Below are 23,835 nucleotides of genomic sequence, written 5' to 3'. Positions count from 1 at the left end.
ATGAACCCGTGTCCTCATGGATCCTAATCGGGTTTGTTACTGCTGAGCCACAGTAGGAACTCTGAAAATAAGAATCTTTACATACAATTTGGAGGGAGCCCCAAACCCTAAAGTCCCATTCATTGACCTCATACAAAGCTAAAGATTCCTGTTTTAGTTCATTTTTGATAATTATAAGGATTCAAAACCTCCTCATTCAGAGGTTTTTTTTTTTGTCTTTTCTAGGGCCGCACCCATGACATATGGAGGTTCCCAGGCTAAGAGTCAAATCCGAGCTGTAGTCGCCAGCCTACACCACAGCCATAGCAACGCAGGATCCGAGCTGTGTCTGCAACCTACACCACAGCTCACGGCAACACCAGATCCTTAACCCACCGGGCAAGGCCAGGGATCAAACCCGAAACCTCATGGTTCCTAGTTGGATTCGTTAACCACCGTGGCTCAAATTCTTAATGGGGGAAAAGTACTAGTACAACTATATACTATGGAGTGTTTGGATTTGACATAATCGTGATGCTAATGCCACATATTATCTATTACTTTACACACCTGACCATGTGAGAAACAGTTTTATGATTCTTTTGGAGAGTTTTAAAGATGCAATCATTTAAAATCATGTGAAAAAAACTTTTATTAAAGACAAATGTAATCATTAAATAAGGTAAACATGTTATTGATATAAAGAAAAATGGTTATATAAATGTGTTGAGAGAAATGGTGATAAGAGAGGGCGTTAATAGTTTTCACTTACTTGTTCTTGCATTTCACAAATGAACAAGGTAAGGAAAGCTGAGGACTCTAAGAAAGAATAACCAATGGCTCAGAAAGTTACCAAGGCATTTAAAAACAAACAAATATGTATGCATTCTTGAAAGCCTATGGCCTCTCTGCACTCTCACTGCTTTGTGTCTTTTTGCTTTTTCCTCTCTTAGCATAATATGTATAACTGAACTATCAGAACAAGAGAAAGGTCATATCAGGCTACTGTTGAGAGTGACAAACAAAAACAAAAAAAAAACAAAAACCCTAGTCCCTTTCAGATCACATTCTACAAAGTATATCATATCCTAACATTAAAATGCAAAATTCAAATTTTCAGGAAGTTTTTATTTCAGAATAAACTTCTATAAATTAGTCCCACATACATAAATGTTATAAATTATACTGCAGAATACCCATATTAAAATCTTTTTTCCTCACAATCCTGAAACATTAAGAAATATACTTAAGGAGTTCCCGTTGTGGCGCAGCAGAAGCGAATCTGACTAGGAACCATGAGGTTGCAGGTTTAATCCCTGGCCTTGCTCAGTGGGTTAAGGATCCAGTGTTGCCGTGAGCTGTGGTGTAGATCGCAGATGCGGCTCGATATGGCATTGCTGTGGTTGTGATGTAGGCCAGTGGCTACAGCTCTGATTAGACCCCTGGCCTGGGAACCTCCACATGCTGTGGGTGCAACCCTAAAAAGACAAAAAAAAAAAAAAAAAAGAAAGAAAGAAATATACTTAAAAATAAAAGAAATTTGGGATTAATCCAAACCCTTTAATTTAAACTCATTAATATTATTACAATAAATGCAATGTTTTTTGTTTTTGTTTTTTACGGCTGCACCCACAGCATATGGAAGTTTCTGCACCAGGAACTGAATCCAAGCTGCAGCTGCAGCAACACCAGATCCTTTAACCCACCGTGCCAGGCCAGGGATTGAACCTGCACCTCGACAGCTATCCAAGCCACTGCAGTCAGATTCTTAACTCGCTGCACCACATCAGGAAGTCCAAACACAATGTATTTTAAAAAGAAATGGTAATTTCTGATTTTCCATAGAAACAATGTCATATTGGCAAATGAGGTGAATACACCAAACAAGAGTCAATTAAGTAAATAAAACAAATGTGTAGCTAAAGAAAAAAAGATCTGTAGAAGAGAAGATCCAGAAGTCTAATTGGGATAAGTGAATGAATGAATGAAAAATCACCAGGATGGAATTATAATAAAAAAGATGAAAATTATGTCTTTTTCTGGAAAATAATGATTGGTTAAAAAGAGAGTGAAGAAACGGTTTGTACAAAGCCTGGAGAAAATGAGAAAAAGAGTTTGTCAGTGTATCACCAGCATTATCCATAAAAAAAGTTCCATGACAAACAACCCCAGTATTCTAATTTACCCTCCAGGAGAATCAGGAGAATGCTATCAGTTTTCAGTACACCATCATATGCAAAGTCATCACAGTTTGATGACACTGTCTGTTAAGATCATCCAACCAGCTGTCTTGCTCACCAATTTGTTTCCATTTTTTAACTTGGCTTTTCATAGATTTCTTCCCCACACCCCCATCCCTGCCCCCAGAGAAAAAGAAATCTACTGATCAGCTGGTATAAGTACCATAACCCATTTAGGAATATTTCTTCCTGTAAACAGTAATTTGGCATTCTTTATTAATGTTAATTAGTGTTGGTCATCTCTATGGATCTAAAAAGCCCTGTGAAGCCCCCACTACACACTCTCATCATCATATTTCTATCTCATATCTCTACCTGCAACAAATGGTCATGATTCATCTCTAATACCAAAATTTCCATAGAAATCTCTGCAAAATGTAAGATTGCTATAAGAAATAAAGTAAGGGAGTTCCCGTCGTGGCGCAGTGGTTAACGAATCCGACTAGGAACCATGAGGTTGCGGGTTCGGTCCCTGCCCTTGCTCAGTGGGTTAACGATCCGGCGTTGCCGTGAGCTGTGGTGTAGGTTGCAGACGTGGCTCGGATCCCGCGTTGCTGTGGCTCTGGCGTAGGCCAGTGGCTACAGCTCCGATTCAACCCCTAGCCTGGGAACCTCCATATGCCGCGGGAGCGGCCCAAGAAATAGCAACAACAACAACAACAACAACAAAAAGACAAAAGACAAAAGACAAATGACAAAAAAAAAAAAGAAATAAAGTAAGGTTGCATCTGTGGCTCTGATTCAACCCCTGACCCAGGCACTTCCATGTGCTGCAGATGCAGCCATAAAAAGAAAACAAAAACAAACCCGGAGGACTGGGTAAACATGTAGTGTGTGTGTGTGTGTGTGTGTGTGTGTGTGTGTGTGTGTGTGTGTGTGTGTGTGTGTGTGTGTGTGTGTGTGTGTGTGTGCATGTGTATATAATGGAATATTACTCAGCCATAAAAAAGAATGAAATAATGGCATTTGTAGCAACTTGGATGGACCTAGAAATTTTCATACCAAGTACAGTAAGTCAGACAGAGAAAGACAAATACCATACGAGAGCACTAATATGTGGACTCTAATAATAAAAAAATTAAATGAGATAATGTAGGTGAAATCTTTTAGTACAGATTCTAAAACTCAATAAAATAGTGTTGTTGTAACTCTAACATTACAGACCTATAATCTACACACAAATTTCACTTTTCCCCTTCCCAAGAATTCCTCCTGTATTCTTTTTTTTTTTTTCAATTTTTAAAAAATTTTATTGCCACGCCTGCAGCGTGTAGAAGTTTCTGGCAAGGACTGAATCTGAGCCAGAGCTGCAGCAACGCTGGACCCTCTTAACCCACTGTGCTGTGCCAGGGATCAAACATGCACCTCCACAGCAACCTGAGCCACTGCAGTTGAATTCTTAACCCACTGTGCCATGGCAGGAGCTCCTCCTCCTGTATTCTTGATTTTGGTTATTATTATTACCATTTAACTAGCCACTGAAGTCAGAAGCCTGGGAATCATTCTAGATCCTTTACTCCCTTCTTACTCCTACATTCAATTTGTTCTGTTTGATTTTCCCTTTTAAAACTAAAACTATTCTTTCCCATGGGTCCCAATATTCTAGATATGCTTTTATTACCTTTTCTCTGAACATTTATAACAGCCCCCTTCCAATTCTATCCTCTATACCACCTCCACACAAATCTAATCATTTCATAGTATTCAAAATTCAGAAAAGTGCCAATCTTTGGGCCCAGCCTGCAAGGTGAGCTAAGAAAAAAAAAAGACAGTCCCTGGTCCCCTCACTCTCACATCCAGAGCAGCTGTGAGTGGCCTGTCTCCCTTCTTCCCATGGGGAAGTCAATCTGAGGAACCCACAATATAACTATGAAGGTCGGTTGTGCCCTATAGCACCCTAGTTAATTAAGAGGATACTGCAGTCATGCTACAAGCACTCAGGCCCATAGAGTTGCTGAGATAAGTGCAGAACCAACTCAATAAATCAATAATTTTATTAAGCCAACAGACTCTCACTTGCAGAACAGAGTATGAGATTTGGAGACAGTTGCCCTAACATCCAAACACTCTTCTTTATTTCTCAATCTGGTTGTTTTCCAAAAGGTTAAGGACATGGATGGTTTAAGGATAAGATCTTACTACCAGTTAAGCAGGCATTTGTGAATAGTGCCAAAGAAGCATTAAGTTCCAGAACAACTAAGAGTGGTGCCTAGCATAATCCCTGGCACATGGTAATACTCAAACGTTTGCTGAATGATGAACAAATGAGTTCTAAGAAGCAGAGGGGACAAGCAGCTGTTTGCATTGGTATGTAACAATCAAATGGCACTGGGTCCATTTTTAGGGCCTGCTATGCTTTGCAATCTTTCTTCAAATAGGCAACATTTTTCCAAACAAAACATAGTAGCTAAACTGAGGAGACCTTATATATTAGCATTATTTGATGCAAAAAGACATTAGACTGGCATTATAGCACATTTTTGGTGTGCAATAAATGCTTGCTGAGTCAATGAACAATCCCTCAAATAAAGCATGTCCAGAATCCATAAAGGAACTTATTAAGAAAACTGATGAATCCCAAGCAGTTCTTTAGGGTACCTAAAAGCAGTTTAGTATGTAACAGTCTCAACACATTTTTATTCAATACACACTGCTAACTAATGGAAGGAAATAAGAAGTGTAGGAGGGTAATATACCAAACTGCTATCTGTGAAAATCACTTTGGCAAATGAATATGGATGTTTTTATTTCTTTCATCTATTTACAGTGATAAACAGACAGGACTTAAATGTTTAATTCTTGTGTGTGTGTGCTTTAGTTTTTTCCCACTAACTTTTTTTTGACAGAAATCATAATTAAAAGGTTCATTAATTTAATTTAAATCCATTAACTAGGAATCTGGTAATGTAGTAGAACTTAGCTCAAAATGAGAGTGACATGCAGTGACAATACAGGCTGTAGAAGAGTTGTACAGGTGAGTCCTCAATCGTTCTTAAAACAAGACAACTAAAATTATCTCTAGGAAAAAAAATTGTATTGGGGAAATAACAATTAAAAATAAATACATGTTTTAAAAATGAAAAAATAAAAATAAAATAATCTCTTAAATAACCAACAAGCCCCATTTCCCTTCTATGATGTAAGCCAGGGACACCCATTTTACTTATCTTTATACCTGCCTTATGCAGCTATTATAAGGTGTTCAAAGTTTTGTTGAATGGAATGAAGAAAGAAATAATCAAACGAACAACCATCTTTCTGAGCATACTGAGACAAGAATTTAGTAACATGCTACATTTTTGGTGTATGTTCCAGTCCCCAAGGATCCATTCCCTAACTGATTTCATTTTTATAAACCAGAGCAGCAGCAGGCGCGGTGGTGATGATTTCAGTCTGAGGCCAAACTACCTGGGTTCACATTCTGGCACCAGCGAATTGAATGGCTGGTGACATGAGCAAGTTACTTATCTTCTATGCCTCAGTTTCCTCATCTATAAAATGTGAGAAGAACCACAAATCTTATTTCCTAGGTCAGTTATGAAAATTTAAAAGGGTCAGGAAGAGTGCCCAGCCCTTCATACATTATGTGAGTGTTTATGTGCAGGGCTTGGAGGACAGTTTCACTGCTACAAAATGGTCAGCAAATATGGAGTAATTTAGAAAGCTGAAAAATTAACCCACCTCATACTCTGAGACATGTGTCATCTTCTCACAGTATGTCTAAAATTATTTCAATATCTAGGAAAGTTGGTGGTTTAAAACTGTCAAGTACCTACAGAAGTACTCTTTATGCCACTGTTTTAAAACAGCCATCCAAAGTAATTAAACTGCTATGTTATTAAATGCCAAAGACAAAAAGGCTGTCAAGGACAATCTTCCTGTGTAGGAGAATGAGCTGAGAAAAGCGATAATGGTTTTTCTTCATTCTTAACTGAATCAGTACTGAAGAGACTATATTTGAACTAAGAACAAAGGTATAGCTGGTTTTTTCTTGGGCATTCTTAGATTTGTAAGATCTTAAATTGTATCTCTATAGGTTTGTTGGATTTGATGTTATTTTTTTCTGCTTGGTTAAAATATAAATTTCAATATTAAAATTTATGGTGAATATACAATTAAATTTTAAAGCAAAAGTATTTTTCCTTTGCAACATAATGTGAAATGATCATGCCTAAATGCTATATCAGAAAATTACAGAAGGCAATGTAAAAGAGAAAAAAAACTACTTCACATTTGAAAATAAAACAGAATTTAATTAACAATAAAATGATTTTAATTATGTAAGTATACAGTTTCAATATAAAAGTATATAATTACTTAAAAGCATTCTAGACCCTATTTTTCACCTAAGCACTACAAAAAAAATTTACTAAAACTGACAAAGAATTAGAAGTTTTAAGTAGCATTTCCAAGATTTCATTTACACACTTTTTTCTACTTTAGTGCTCTCTCTCCACCTTCAATATATAGGTTCTACTTACCATTTTTACATATTTTCCATCAAATGTTATTCATTAAATTTCAAAAGAATGTATACCAATAACCAGCTGTAAATGTAACACTACAAAATTCCCTCAGGCTTTTAGCTATGTAAAATATCATTATCCAGATTTTTTACCAACGAAAAAAAATCACATTATGAAATATATTTGGCAGAGGCATTTTACGTGTTCCCTATCTGTCCTAAGACTGTCCTGCTACTAGCCAGGGCAGTATTTTTTCCTCTTTTCTTTTTTCTCTGCAGTGCTTCTAAGTATAGTGACAGCCGCATCAGGCTTTCCTTAGTCTCAGCGCAAGCTCAGTGAAAATGTGGGAAATGTAAGTGGAAACATGAGACCGCTTTATTTGGCAGTGCTTTAAAAAAAATAAATAAATAATAGGGCAGGACAAATGGCAAGGCAGTGTTTGGACTGCAGGATGAACAATCAATAGGCAGAAAGCAAGATAGAGGCTTCCTCAGCTTTTGGATCGACAATCGACAGCTGAGAGACTATTTTTTGCTATGGTTGACTAAATATGGTCAGGGAAGAGAGAGGCACAAGAGAGCCTGTTTGCCTGGGAGTGCATGTTTCAAATGCTTAGCTGCCTATAAAGCTGTAACAGTTCAGCCTGTGGCCACTGAGGGAAGAATATAAGTTAATCTCTGTAGTGACCATGTGGAAGTTCTGACCTTGCTTGCAGACTTGACCTCTGGATATGACAAGGTAGCTTCAATGCAGATCTACCATTTAATCCTGGAAACTAAAAACAAAACAAACAAACAAACAAAATCTCACAGCAAGAAAGATGCAGAATATTTCCTGAGAAGTCAGAGGAACCCAATGTATTCTGGTGGGCAAAGGAAAAGAGGGTGAATGTTATTTGGAGGGGGGAGTGAGGTGTGTTTTGGTTTTTGTCTTGGGTTTTTTTGTTTTTTGGGGGTTTTTTTGGCTTTTTTAGATTATAAAATTAACCTCTTCTGCAACTTTTCCCCCCAATTCTGAAGCATTCTATCTGAGAAATAAGTGAGGTTCATTTTTTTTTTTTTTTGGCTATCGGAGCAAACTTCCTTGATTGCTTAACTTTCCATAAGCAGATACAAGGTACAATATTAGTAATAGGACATCCACATCAAATGGCCAATGCTGATTTAATGTTATTGCAGGGTTTTTTTTTTTTTTAGGATAAGGAAAGGGAGAAGGAAAAGAAGGCTGATTTATTTTTGTTCATTTGTTTTTCAAATTTATCTTAAAAGGTAAGGTCCTGTGTTCACTGATACTTCCCTCTTACTTCACCGACTCATGAAAAGAAGCGCTGATTCAGCAAATAGAGTGAAGAATCAAGATGAGATGGCTGCTGCCGATGTGACTCTCTAGGTCATATCTCTCCTCCTGCTAATGCCGCATGACACTGAGCTTACAGGTAACAGAGCACCATAGGCCTATACTTTTAAGGATGCTTACGACTTTCTGACTTTCTGCATGCTTACCTATTATTGACCTGATATATGTCTTCATTGTTAAATTCTATCTGTGCACAACCTAATTTCACAGTTCAAGTAGAGAGCTTATGTAGTGTAAAAAAAGAACGTTGTTCAAATATCATGACCGATAACTCTAGATCTCAAACTTGTACAAATCCATTCCTGCCTTTTACCTTATTAAAGAGTTAGTCTTTATTGTTTCAAATTAAATGGTGATTTTGCATCCCAAGTAAATCACATTCTGCTTTCAAAGTATACTATCTTTTAAAAACTATTAACTATTTCAAGGTTTAGTCAATCCAGTATCTTTTAAAAACTATTAACTATTTCAAGGTTTAGTCAATCAAGAAACTTTGGAAGATTACAAAATACTTTTTAATGCTTACTCTAATAGTTGGGCACAAAAATAAATCAGAAATGTGCATGGTGAAATTCTAACGCTGCACTGCTGAAACTGCTATAGTACTGGGCTATCTACTGCTACATTCTGATTTGCTCTATAGAAACTGCACCAGCTTTTTATCACAGGCAACAGAAATTCTACTTCCCATGCCTTTTTTTTCTCCTTTCTCAAATTTAAATTTCTCACAGCTTTCCTTGAAAATAACCTTTTAAGATCACAATAATAAAAGGCAACTGACCAACTATATTTCTTTTTATGCTAAATGATCAAGCTAAAACCCAACTGCTCACAGGCTAATACCTTTCAGTTCTTTTAAGTGAGATTTTGGAAAAGTTGATTGTTCTGGTACTTATCCTTTATATTAAATTAAAAAATCAAAGATCAAAACAACTGAACTCACTAAAATTAGACACTAATACATCTATCTGAATTTATATTTAACCCAAACAGAAGCACTAAAGTACAAAATTCAGGTAAGTAACCAATAAAAAAGGGAACAACAAAGTTTTCAAATGATCATGATCTGTGACCTTAAAAAAAACCCAGAAAATTCATCTCTAAAAATTCAATTCATTCACACTCTAAAAAAATCTGTTTTTTCTCCTTGTCATTTCAACTTTAGAGTAAATATCAGAAGTACTAACTGGCTAACTGTTAAGTTTTTAATAAGATGTTTAGTTTGTAAAAAAAAAAAAATTTTGCATCAAATTAATTCATGTCTACTTGTAGGATCTAGAAGCAAACTGCAATATAAGAAGAAATTTGCTCTGAAGACTATGAAGAAACACTAGGCCGATCTTAGCAATTTTTGAAATACACTCTGTAAATCCTCACTCTGTAAACCCTATGAATGTCTTGAAAAAAGAACCAAACCAGGACAAAATTCAACAGATAACTGGTCAATGTTTAGAAGTGTATGTCCACCAAGAACAAGGAACCATAAATGGCACTACTCTCATGCCTCAGGTAAATTTGTTATAATGTTTATTAGTCTCTGACAGTCTTTGCAAATGATCTTCCATTGCTCTCCATCAGTAAGATAAATGCTTTACTAACAAATGAGAAAATAAAACATTTCATGTTTTTACAGCTACCAACTTAATATTACCTACTCAGAGTACATACTTCTTTATGTACCCATATGAACATACAATGCTATGGAATGTAAAGAAGTATGTATTTTTGGTAGGCAATAAACCGCCAAGAGGGAACTAAACTGCAGCCATCTGAATGATCTTTCTATGACAAATTAACCTAATATCAAAGAGATGACCTTTGGCAATACTACAGCAGAAAAAAAGTACCTACTACTTACAGATGGAAACTAAATGTTAAGATTTCTATTTTGTGAAGAAAAAAAGTTCTACTGAAGTAGATTTAAAATTACCATGAGGCTTCTTTAAAGTCTTTTAAGTTTAAAGTATACTATATTTCACAATTTTAAATTAAGCACCAACATGATTAAAAGTTGAATACAAAAGAGAAAACAATATTGCTAGCAAAAAAGAATGACTGATACCCATGGCCTATTTTCTGTCTCCACAATTTGATCTTAATGTATCACATTAGTGGGGCTGACTGATTTGTTAAGAAAAACAAATATAACAAAAGCTGACTTCATTTACATTTTAACAGCTATTCTTCTATTTTGATAAATTTATAATTTAACAATATTAGAGGAATTTCTGAAGCAAGTTTTATTGTTTTGGGTTTTCTTTTCTGAAAGTTATAAACATAGTTATAATTTTAAAAGACTATCTTTTAAGTAAAACTCTGCCCTCAAAAGAAAAAAAGTGGTCCTTGTACTTCTCAAGTTTATCAGGTCCTTAATCCAGTCTCTACTTTCAATACTAGGTAAGTACTTAGAATAAATCAAGACATATGATTTATTCATGAAAAATGACATTCTGAGAAACAACTATAAGTCAACACAGCTCACTGGTAACAGACTTCCAAATATTTAAAATAAATTAATTTATTATCTATATTACTCTTGAATTTGCTTTCTCCAAAGAGGGCACATAAAATGAAAACACTATAGTCAAGAAACCAATTTATACAGAGAGAATAACCATCTTTTATTGGCATTGTGCAATTACAATTAAATCTTTTATAAACGTGATAGGCCTACTATTTCTGGTATGCTAGATATCAAAATACTTTTTTGTATTTTATGTAAAATTCTGTGTAATATACATATTAATATCAAATTATAAATGGTAAAGCTCTTAATTTATTAGTATCTGTTTTAAGAACTTAGAAAAAAGTAATACTAATATTCATATATTTTAATGATTTATTACTAAAAGTTTTGTTTTGACTGGAGTATTCAGACATGTATAAAAAGCATAATAATACTTAGAAGTTTTTGTGTCACAGTTGAATAGAAATTGCCATAAGGTTATCTATCAATTGTTAATTTTCTCTCTATTTAAAAAGACAACTATATAACTGTCAAAAGATGATCTTCATTTTCTCAGCAAATTATGAAGAATGAGAGAATGACTTAGATATGGTAACATGTTATTACATATTTATTAGAAATCACAGAAAGTTCATAATTTAAAAATTCTACAAAGAAAAAAATCAGTTCAAAGCTTAACTTACTCAAGAATAGCCTTTCTTTCAGATTATCCACAGAAAGAATGGCAAAGCTTCATGTTACAGTTAAGTTTAACTGTACGTGCTCTAACTACCAAAACCTGACAATATATACCCCAAAAGTAGAGTTTCCTCTATAAGGCTACTCGAAGGGTATTACCATACCCATATTTTATAATGAACAGTTACATTTATCATTCTACAGGTATAAAAGTTTTTAATTATTTTAAAACACCCCATCAACTAAGAACCTCACCACTACAATGTTAAAAATATATAATCCTTAGAAAATAAAATGACAGCATTTGTTATTCATTTGAAAAAGTAATTTATATACTGATTCTAGTGCTTACAAGTTTAGCTTAATATATCTAAGAGTATTTTAAATCACTCTAAAATGTCACATCCATCACTTAGATCAGCTGTTCATTTTTAACTGAGTACATATTAAACTCCGGGCATCTGCTGACACTGGTGTAACTCAAACATTTCAACTGTCTCTCTGACAGGGATAACAGATGCTGACATTATCAAATGCTGTACTATTTTTTTTCCATGGCCTTTCCTTGCCCCGATATGGCCAGTATATGAAACTGAACTGTCATCCAAAAGCACACTTGAGCAACTGGATCTGCTGAACAACTCCCATATAACTAGTAAAAATAGAAGCCAGTTTTATTGCTATCTTCAGCACTTAAGTCCAGGCAATTTAACACCTGTTTCACTTCTATTAGTAAAAATGACGGAAAGACTTATAGTTACATTAATTTCACTACCAGCATGATACCAACCAACAGATGCAGAATATGCTTTATATGAGAATTGTTTGAATATTGCCTGAATTAGTGTTGACCTTCTCCCAGTTTGGTTCAATACGGTTAACTATTTATATTTCACTGAAAGCACTTACCTTATAGACAAACTGTGATTGCTCAAACTTTCAGAAGAGATCTCTTCCCAGTACTACACTATACTGCTTTACTGAGTTTTAATGGTAATTTTAATACTCAAGGACACGATTATTGCGAACCACAAGTCAATGTATTATTAAGCTGATAATGAAAAGTAACTAGGCAATCTGTATCCAAAATGACAGAGAATTCAGTCAAGGAACTAGATCTTTAAAGTTACATTGTTAACCATGATTAGTAACACTGCATAAGCAAAAACAAACAAACAAAAAATAAGCTATTACACACAGCTGTTCCTTTCAACACAAGTCTAAGTAATACATTGAATATATGTGTGATCTGTTTATAAACCAAAGGACAGAGGTACTTTCCACTTTCTTAAGGCCACTCATTCTTTGACCCCCTGTCAGCAATTTGTTGCTAGTCCTTAAGAATATACTAAAAAAAAGCAGCAGTGATAGAAAAGTGTGCTAGCAGTATTCTTCCCTAACCTATTTTGTTTACTTGGTTTACTGCCCAAGATAAACAGAAAATATTACTCTGAAATACATCAAGGTCTATTTGCTCTTTTAAATGGTGTTGGTTTTGAAACAGGTTACTGCCTATATTTAAGAATTAAGGTGTTAAAAATAAAGATGTTCATCGATAAGTCCTTAACGCACTAATAATGCATCAAAGGGTAAAGACTTCTGCGCTACTAGAGTAGGAAATAGTGAGGAAAATGCCTTCAAAATAGTAAATTTTACATTCAATGACTGAAGTACTAATGTGACAATCACTTAACATCTGTACAAGGTCCATAACCATAATTTTACAAATAAAAAACACTGTAACTGTTCTGGATCCCAAACTAGCAGCACTGCAATGCTTTGCTAGAGCTGGTAAAATGGAACCAAATCGCCTCTTCAATGGATTTGGTCCCCTTCAACCAGCTGTAGCTATGCATTGATTACTACAGGACAAGCCAGCATTTTCATTTATCAGTATCAATCACATGTCAAATAATTTCAACTTATTTAAATTATTCAGATTATAACAAATCAAATAATTTGTTACTATTAATTCTACTTGGAAAAGTCATAGCGGTAAATGATGCTTATAAAAAGCCTTATGAAAAATGTGTGTATGACTTAAGTATTTCAAATAAAATTATTTTACTTACTTTTGGTCTTGGTATTAAATCACTTAACCTTCAAAAAAGAAATGGTACTGAAATGTAAACTATGCCACATAATTTTTAAAATATAAAACTTCCTTCAAAGGAAGAAAATATCTGGGAAGACCATCTGAAACCACAAGAGGAATGCCAGTGTGGTTCACAAGGACACACACATATTTTAAATTAAGGAAAAATATAACATACAAAACTCCAGAAATGTTGAGACACTACCTTCTACAGGATTAGCATGTATTCCACTGCTATTAACCAGAACACTGATAGGTACGGTGGGAAAGGAAATGCTGACACTGGCAGAGCATCTTGTGGACAAACTTAAACCTTAAGTATCTCATTCTTCTGACCCTGAACCTAAGACTTTAATCTTTTAATTCTTTACATAAAAAAGAAACAAGATAATAAGCATTGCTACTTTTTAACTTATGCAGGTATTTTACCTCTCCAAACTTGTTTCCTTAGTTTTAAAACAAGAAGACTTTTCTTTTTTTTTCTTTCTTTTTTTTTTTTTTTTTGAGTACACTAAAAATGGTTCCTTCTGCCAGGAGAGAAAAGCCAATTTTAAGAATACAATGTTTGATATGGAAAAAAAAAGAAACCCAAAATAACCCAACTTCCAATTACAACCATTATCGAAAAGCACCACCACTTTGTTGTAGAATGGAAGGTTTTTTTTCTTTTCGATTTTTTTTTTTTTAGGGCCACACCTGAGGCATATGGAAGTTCCCAGGCTAGGGGTCTAATTGGAGCTGCAGGTGCCAGCCTACACCACAGCCACAGCCAAACCAGATCTGAGCCCCATCTAGAACCCACATCACAGCTTGCAGCAACACTGGATCCCTAACCCAATGAGTGAGGCCCAGGATCAAACCCGCACCCTCACAGAGACAGTGTCCTTAACTCACTGAGCCACAAGGGGCACTCCTCTTTCCTTTTTTTATGTCACCTGACACTCAGTAGCTAGTTGGAGTTACTGTTACAAACTTCCAGGGGAATTCTCAGGAATTGAAGAAACAGAAGTAGTATTTTTTTCTTCCTTGTATAGGCTTAATAACATTATTAAATATACTATGCCTATTCTCAATCAAGTTAAACAAATCAATATATTTAAAAGTTACTCATTTTCTCCATATTTCAAATTTCAGTCTGTCTTAAACTCTATAATTTGAAAATACTATAACCTAATTAAACTCCCTCAATAAAATCTCTTATTGATCATCCTAATTTGAACTGCTCTGTTTGAATTCCTGATAGCTTCTCTACAGAATATATATATATATATATATATATATATATATATATATATATATATATAATAGTGGGGACTAACATGTATTATATTCCCACTATAGTCAAGGCATCATGGGAGATACACAAATAAATATTCACGCCCACAATTTTAACAGAAACATAAAAATGCACGTTCTAAGGGACAGCATGAAGCAGATTATAATTGCAACTAGAACAGAGGACAAGGAAACATAGGGTAAACAGAAAATAATTTCAATGATGAGATCTAGGCTCTCTGATAGAAAGTTGGTTAAGAAAAATAAGAGGGATACTGGCACCTTAATGAATGATAATGCTTATTTACTGAAGACAGCAGATAATTTTAGGAAGAGAGAATAGTATAAGGGCTGAAGGGCAAGGCAGGCAGAGGGATTTAAATTAGTGGGAGATAAAGTTAGAAAGATAGGCTCAGGAGACACAAAGTGGGACTGATATACTAAAACATCCTTAGTTAAATCATTGACTGTCCATGTGTTCCAGTCTTGCCTCATGTATAGGCCATACTATAGAGAACATAATATAAAGTGGCTAAAAGCAAGGATTCTAACATCAACTAAACTTTGCTCAAGTTCCAGCTGTTCTACTAGTCAGCTGCATGATCGTGAATAAGTCAATTCATCTCTTTATAAGCCTCATATTCTTTGTCTATAAAATGAGGATACAGCACCTGCTTTAAAAAGCTGTTCAAGGGATTAAATGAGATAATGCATGTTAAATACTCAGTAGAGGCCTGTTTGTAGTAAATGCTATCATTATCATTTTCCATTTGAAAGGCAGGGAATATATAATACTATTTTGTCTCTTTACAATGCCAAAGTCTGAAGTGTTCAAATACTTAAAATCTGAAAAAACAAATCAAGACATAACCTAAAATACAGTCACTTATTTCATCTTAGATTAGTACCTATTATTCCGGGTACCAACAAACAATCACAATAAAATCCTTTTGTTCTCTGTGTTCACCCTCTAGTGGTGAGACTAAGAAACTAAAAAAACTGCAGGAAAAAAAAAAAAAAACCTAGAAGGAAACATGATGTATAAATGCAATATGGAGCAAAGAATAAGAATTCATGATGACTACAATTAATAATACTGTACTGTATATCTGAAAGCTGCAGAGGGAGTTGATCTTAAAAGTTCTCATCACAAGGAAATACAAAAAACTGTAGCTGTATATAAACTTACTGTGGTGATCACAATATGTACAAACGTCAAATCATTATTTTGTAACACCTGAAGTTAACGTTATATGTCAATTATATATCAATTTTTTACATTTACGATAGATCAAGTTTTCAAAATAAAATTCTAAATAAACATCTCCTTTAGTCAATATATATGTAGGCTTGATTAAACTATAAACAGAAGACATTTCTAATACATAGTTTTCTAAAATGCTTCTCAAGATAAAGTTGTTCCAAAATATTCATTCATAGAAAGTTCTAGGTTAAGTGAAGCTAAGCATTTTCTTTTCTGGGGGACTCTGCAGATCCTTTATGAATTCTATGACTTCCCCAAGTTATTTCTCAAACATTAACCAGGGCACTTTTTTCAGTAGACCACCTGTTATTATAAACAATGGTTGAGGAACATCTATACTAGAAGTTTATATAGCTAGTTATATGATTTATAAGAAATTAGGTAACTTAACAGTTATTTAGCCACAAGTTAAAAAAAAAAAAATTACCCTACAAACAGATAACATGGCGTTAAAGGACACCTGAGAATGATCTTGAAGCACAGATCTCAAAATGGAATGCATTTTAATTAAATCTTTAGAATGTAAGTGAGTATTCCTGATACTTCATTTATTTATTTGTTTGTTTTCTTATTTTCTTTTTTGGCTACCCAGCAGCATATGGAGTTCCCGGGCCAGGGATGAGATCCAGTTTGGACATACGCAGCAGCAACACCGGATCCTTTGCCTGGCTAGGTATCGAACCTACCACCTGGTGCTGCAGAGACACCGCCAAGCCCATTGTGCCCACTGTGCCCGTGGAGGAACCCTGGGGATTCCTGATACTTTATAACTGTATTTAATATATATTTAAACAGTCATTTCATAACACTTGTATTAGTTTTAGGTAAAAAAAAAAAACCCCATATAAAACTAATGAAGACATAATTTCCACAGAACTTAAAATTATTTAAAAGATTAAAATAAGCCAAAATTATTTCCTCATCATTATCAGAACAAGGAAAACTTCTTTATTTATTTATTTTTGCTTTTTAGGGTTGCACCTGCAGCATATGGAGATTCCTAGGCTAGGGGTCGAATCCAAGCTACAAGCTGCCAGCCTACACCACAGCCACAGCAACACCAGATCTGAGCTGCATCTGCAACCTACACCACAGCTCACAGCAATGCCAGCTCCTTAACCCACTGAGGGAGACAAGGGATTGAACCCAGAACCTCATGGTTCCTAATCAGTGGGAACTCTGAAAATATTTTAAAATTGCATATAAGACAGTAAAAAGTGACATCTTTACCTGGGGTTTCCTCTTAGTGCAGCATGGTGTAGTGCATTAAATCCATTATTATTTGTAATGGTAACATCTGCTCCAGCTTCCAGAAGAACTGCCAGGATATCATCACGTTTCTTACTTATTGCATCATGAAGAGGGGTGTCACCTTCAGAATCCTTTTTTTTTTTTAATTTAAAAAGATTTTCATTAGTTCTTAAATCACTGTGTGTAATATTGTTATATTTACCTACTAAACAAAGAAACAAAAACAGAAGCCATATCCAACAACTGCAAATAGAATACGCTATGTTAAGTTTTAAAATGCAGATGAGAAAATTAGCCTCACTTAAAGAAATTCCTACTTAATCTAGATGGAAAACACAATAAACATGCTATAGCTTTCCAAAGAAAATGAAAAATAAAATCAAAGAAGCACCCTCAGATATAACCCAGAAAATAATAAAATTTAATGAGTTGGAAAAGGCCCTTCCAACTCATTAAAAATTCATTAGCTTCCAATGGCCTGCCATACCACATTCCTACCATTAATTGTTTTACCCTAAAATTCCATACCAAACCTACAGCAGTCTTGGAGCCCCACAGTAATGAATTAAAAGTCAGTGATTCTCAACATTAGCTGCACTTTAGAATCCGTGAGGAGTTCTTAGAAATTCTGATACCTAGGATGTTCTTGAGAGCAACTAAGCTAGAATCTCTGAGAGTGAGAACCAGGCATCAGCAGTTGCCCATCACAGCTCCCCAGATGAATATGTTGTACAGTCACAGTTGAGAATCATTAATCTAAATGTTTTTAAAGGGCAGGAAACTAGCTAGTTAACTCAAAGTGAAACAAACGTAAAAGAAAATTTGGCAGTCTCAGTCTACCTTTTTCTCAAGCTGGCTATTTTTTTTCACTAATCAACAATTTAGCAGTTAAGTTTTTATTCAATATAAGTCATCTGGATAAATGGGTAATTTAGACCTCATTCATTTCACAGTTGTAAATACTATACTCAGGAAAGCCATATATAGCCAAACCAATGGCATATACCACAGTTGCCCAATCCAGTCTTCCACCTACTTTTGTAAACTGTTTTACTGGAACACACTTGCACACTTTCATTTACATATTATCTAGGGCTGCTTTCATGCTACAATGGCAGCAGTGGAGAGCTGTGATAGAAATCATAAGAAAGACCAAAATACCTGAACCATCACAGAAAAAGTTTGCCCATCTCAGATATATATTCATCCACCTGCATAAAAAATTCCTAACACAAATTCAACCCAACAATCCAACTTCTATCCTATCTGGTGGCACTGAAATTTAGTTTGAGACAGGCTCTTAATTAACCTGGTTGAAAAGAAGCTTCTACAGGCCCTGATCTATCCTGCCTTCTCTATCCCACAGGACCTATTCCAAAACTTTATCATTCTTCTAAATCACCCCTTCTACACCTACCATTCCCCACTCACTCTCAAAAGATGACTGTGCCTCCCATTTCAGACAAAAAAAAATGTTAGCAGGTATAAATTCTGGCTCCTTCAACAGAATAACACCTTCAACTCCTCTCCCATCCTCCAATTCAGCTATCCACTTAGAAGCTGTCAGTTCCAAACTCTGTCAGTGCCAAAATGGATGCACCTCAGAAATATTAGTGTGTAGTAACCACCTAGCTGAACAAAATCTGATTTTTTCAGTTCTTCTCATACCCTCAGTCCCATTACCCCTGTTCTTCTTCATTACTTCTCTGAGGTCTATCCACTTTAATTCACCTGACTGCCAAAACTTTAGATGAGAAGAATCATTTAAGTGACTCTTCTTTCAAAAATTAGGTCCTACTATATAAATCAATCCTAAAACCCTATCTATACTGTCCAAGTCTGAAAATCTTCCAAGACTAGATTAATGACTGGACCAAGACTCTAAGATAAATTAAGTGACAATTAAAATAATTTAGATTCTTGGAGTTCCCCTCATGGCACAGAGGAAATGAATCTGACTAGGAACCATGAGATTGCAGTATGATCCCTGGCCTTGCTCAGTGGGTTAAGGATCCAGCGTTGCTGTGGCTGTGGTGTAGGTCAGCAGCTGTAGCTCCAACTGGACCCCTAGCCTGGGAACCTCCATATGCTGCAAGTGCAGCCCAAAAAAGCAAAAATAATGACAATAATAATAATTTAGATACCTCTGAAGTAATAATTATTATGAAATACTGAAGCTCACTGTCATGATCAATAAAGTTAAATCAACTCATAGCTGATATTTTTTACAAGGAAGTCCCCATTCTCAACCCCCTGATTTTCTTATAAAAGGCTTTTCCAAGAAGGAATAGGTCACAGACGCAGCTCAGATCTGGCATTGCTGTGGCATAGGCCAGAGGCTATACCTTCAATTTGACCCCAGGCCTGGGACCTTCCATATGCCTCGGGTGCAGCCCTAAAAAATAAATGAAAAGGAATAGCTGCCAATTTTATGACATTATATACTTTGGTACCATTTACTACAACTGACCATATGAAAAAAAAGAACTGATAAAGAAATGCTTGCCACGGAACCCAGTATTTCCATTTAATAGAATCCTCGAAATATCTGCAGAATATATTTCTTTACGGGTTTTACCTGAAGACTGGGATGACAGCCAAAGTCCAATAAAGTCTTCACCACTTGAAGGTGACCTTTGTTGACAGCAATATGAAGTGGCGTCTGCCGGCGCTTGTTTCGAGCATTCAGGTCAGCACTCCCTCGGTGCAGCACTTCTATAACAGCACCTTCGTCTCCAAAAGCTGCATGGTGAACAGCTCTGTCTCCATCTTTATCCTAAGTAGCAGCATTTAAATCCGAGTCAGTGAATATTTTAGAAAGAAAAATAAGGAGTTCCCGTCGTGGCGCAGTGGTTAACGAATCTGACTAGGAACCATGAGGTTGCGGGTTCGGTCCCTGCCCTTGCTCAGTGGGTTAACGATCCGGCGTTGCCGTGAGCTGTGGTGTAGGTTGCAGACGCGGCTCGGATCCCGCGTTGCTGTGGCTCTGGCGTAGGCCAGTGGCTACAGCTCCGATTCAACCCCTCGCCTGGGAACTTCCATAATGCCGCTGGAGTGGCCCAAGAAATAGCAACAACAACAACAATAACAACAACAACAAAAAAGACAAAAAAAAAACCTTGAAGCTCTAATAATTAAGAAACAGATTCACATTAGAGAGGAAAACAGATTAGAGCCAACAAAATAACTAGAAATTCACTTGAAGAGTGATTAGCTCCAAAGATAAATGACCTGTATTGTTTTATGTCACACACATACCGGACCAATGGTTATATCAGTAGTAGTCTGATTCTTCAGTACTCCTAATTTATCAGCCATGATGGTAAGCCAACATTAGAAAAATGTTAAATCAGGATACAACTACATAAAGTTTTTTCCATTTAAAAATTTTTACACAGACTTTTTAATGGCATAAACATTATACTAACAATTGAGTAATTTAAAAAAGAAAGAATGCCCAACAGTGTGATCTCAACTAATTTTAAGAGAAACATATCAACATGTTAAAACTGGTTATCTCTAGCTAGTAAGCATACATTTTTCGGTATAAGAATAGAAAAAATTTAAGTACTTAAAGATAAAAATGAAACACAACCAAGCATAATTCCATATATTGATAATTCAAGAATTATTTCAGAGGAATCAGTAGGTATGCCTCACCTTCAGTAATAGGCATATATCTAAGGAGATGAGAAGTAGAAAAAGATCCAATTGCTTAAATTTTTTTACTTTTTTAAAATTTTATTTTTTATATTACTCAATGAATTTATTACATTTATAGTTGTACAATGATCATCACAACCCAATTTTATAAATTTCCATCCCAAACCCCCAGCATCCCCCTACCCCCCAACCTCTCCTCTTTGACTGACTTCACTTAGCATGATAATTTCTAGGTCCATCCATGTTGCAAAAATCCTTTTGTTTTGTTTCTTTTAATGGCTAATATTCCATTGCGTATATGTACCATGTCTTCTTTATCCACTCTCTGTGGATGCACATTTAGGTTGTTTCCATGTCTTGGCTCTTGCAAATAGTGCTGCAATGAACATTTTCAAGTCATGGTTTTCTCTGGATTGATGCCCAGGAGTGGAATTGCCAGATCAAATGGGAGTTCTAGTTTTAGTTTTCTGAGGAATCTCCATACTGTTTTCCACAGTGTTTGCATCAATTTACAATCCCACCAACAGTGTACTAGGGTTCCTTTTTCTCCACACCCTCTCCAGCACTTATTGTTTGCAGATTTTTTGATGATGGACGTTCTGGCTGGTGTAAGGTGGTACCTCATCATGGTTTTGATTTGCATTTCTCTAATAATGAGTGATGTTGAACATCTTTTCATGTGTTTTTTGGCCATCTGTATGTCTTCTTTGGAGAACTGTCTATTTAGACCTTCTGCCCATTTTTTGGATGGGGTTGTTTGTTTTTTTGGTATTGAGCTGCAGAAGGTGTTTATAAATTTTGGAGATTAATCCCTTGTCAGTGGATTCATTTGCAAAGATTTTCGCCTGTTCAAATTTTTTTCAAATGGAAGAAATTGCTTTAAAAAATTCTTTTACTGCACCATAAATACACACAGTCCACATAAAAAAGTCTCACTACTTTGCTAGGTGCAGATGAAGACGGGTAGTATAGAGTATTGTCTTTATTTCATACACATCTCAAATTTTCACATCCACAAGCAGGAATACTCTCAGACTTTCTCAAACCCACAGTAGCCCCTGGTGGACTCTAGTTTTTGCAAGTAGTATGAAAATCCATATGGCACTCAGGCTTATCTGAACTACTTTTCAAAGATAACTGAGATAAGGACCATTGTGGTTAAATATATTTAAAACAAACGAGTAATTCACTCAAAACAGATGCTGAATTCAAAATAGTTTTTGGTCTTTGCATATCTTCTCAAACAGACATTAAAAATAAAACCGCTCATGTAGGAGTCTAAAACAATTTGACAAACATACTTTTTTTTAAATTTTTTATTTTGTACTGGAGTATAGCTGATTCATAATGTTGTGTCGGATTCAGGTGTATGGCAAAGTAATTCAGTTACACATATACATACAGCTATCCTTCTTCAGATTCTTTTCCCATTTAGGTTATTACAGAACATAGAGTTCCCTGTGCTATATAGTAGGCCCCTGTTGATTATGTTTTATATAAAGTAGTATTTATATGCTATTGAAAAGGTAGGAAACCACAACTCAGGAGTACTTCTACTTTACTAATATTCCAGCTAAATAAGGTTAGGAGTTTTTGCTACCTCTCAACCTTGATCATAAAGTAACTGGCAAATTACCAAAGGAAAGATTTAAGATTCAATTCTTGTGCCTCTGAGCAGCATTATACTTAAACATTCTAGGGAAAAAGAAAAAAAAGCTTTTTTTTTTTTTTTTTGGTCCTTTTGCCTTTTCTAAAGCCGCTCCCGTGGCATATGGAGGTTCCCAGGCTAGGGGTCGAATTGGAGCTGTTGCCACTGGCCTACGCCAGAGCCACAGCAACGTGGGATCCAAGCCGTGTCTGCGACCCACACCACAGCTCACGGCAACACTGGATCCTTAACCCACTGAGCAAGGCCAGGGATCGTACCCGAAACCTCATGGTTCCTAGTCGGATTCATTAACCACTGTGCCACGAACTCCAAAAAAAAGCTTCTTACAAAAAAAAAAAAAAAAAATTGTGTGTGTGTATATCCTTAACCTCACTAGTAACACATTTCAGTATTTCAGAATCTTAGATTTAAGATCTTCCTAACCTACAACCTGGATCTATTTTTTAAGCCTATATGGTGATATTCCTTCCATTAAAAATGGGTATATAGGAGTTCCCACTGTGGTTCAGTAGGTTAAGGACCCAACATTGTGAGGATGTGGGTTCAATCCCTGGCCTCGTTCAGTGGGTTAAGGATCTGGAGTTGCTGCAAGCTGTGGCGTACACAGGTCACAGATGCAGCTCAGATTCGGTGTAGTAGTGACTGCACAGTAGTCCTGCAATTGCAGCTCCAACTAAACCCCCAGCCTGGAAACTGCCATATGCCACAGGTGTACCTGCCCCCCGCCATAAAAGGGAACATCAACCTATGAACACTCACTGAATAAAAACAGGAACCATTTAAAGAAGTGTAACATGTATTTATGATTCTTAGAAAATCGCTACTGAAACATTTTTTATACTCAGCTTCTCTCCTATGAAACTTTCCCTGACTCTCACAAAATTAGTTTATATCTTCTGTCATCTCACTTATCACATGATAGAATAATAATTTGTTTCCAAATATGTTGTTTTTATTGGACTGTGAGCTTCTTGGGGGCTCTAACTATGTCTTAATTATTTTTATTCTCAGGATGTATCATAGTACCTCCTAACTAGAAAGAACCAAAATAGGTATTTAATCGAATCCTTAATTCACTTTAATAATAATCATGGGTTTTTTCCCCTTATTTTTGAATCCTTTAATATGCCTTAATAACAATCATGGGTTTCCCCACCCCACCCCACATCACGTTTTTTAATGGCTTTTTTTTTTTTATTGTGGCAAAATACAAGTAACATATTGGTAACTTTGCATAAAATAAGTCTCCTAAAGACAGCACACATTTTTTAATCAATTGTGAAACATTTGATTAAAAAATGTTTCAACATTTTTTAATCAATTCCACCATTCTCTGTCTTTTGGAATTTAATCATTTTAAAGTAATTACTGAGAAGGAAAATCTATCATTTTACTATTTGTTTTCTACATGCCATATAGCTTTTTCCGCTCT

The 23,835-nt window shown here is 35.5% G+C and overlaps 1 protein-coding gene and 1 long non-coding RNA gene across 2 annotated transcripts in view; one reads left to right on the top strand and one right to left on the bottom strand.

Moving 5' to 3' along the window:
- The window catches only part of MIB1 (MIB E3 ubiquitin protein ligase 1), a 123,334-nt gene that overhangs the window by 31,729 nt on the left and 67,770 nt on the right, over positions 1-23,835 (bottom strand). Inside the window, exons 11-12 of the mRNA XM_047793887.1 lie at positions 19,650-19,847; positions 17,051-17,202 (exon numbers count right to left, since the gene is read on the bottom strand). Of these exons, the coding sequence (XP_047649843.1) occupies positions 17,051-17,202; positions 19,650-19,847 (350 nt within the window). The remainder of the gene's footprint in view (positions 1-17,050; positions 17,203-19,649; positions 19,848-23,835) is intronic.
- On the top strand, positions 7,163-10,216 carry LOC125134508 (uncharacterized). Its single transcript, XR_007136657.1, has 3 exons — positions 7,163-7,423; positions 7,954-8,120; positions 9,314-10,216. It is a non-coding gene; the product is annotated as an uncharacterized LOC125134508 (long non-coding RNA).

The sequence above is a fragment of the Phacochoerus africanus genome, chromosome 8 (assembly GCF_016906955.1).
Source record: "Phacochoerus africanus isolate WHEZ1 chromosome 8, ROS_Pafr_v1, whole genome shotgun sequence".
In the NCBI taxonomy this organism is placed as follows: domain Eukaryota; kingdom Metazoa; phylum Chordata; class Mammalia; order Artiodactyla; family Suidae; genus Phacochoerus; species Phacochoerus africanus.
This window is presented reverse-complemented; position numbering and strand designations above follow the sequence as displayed.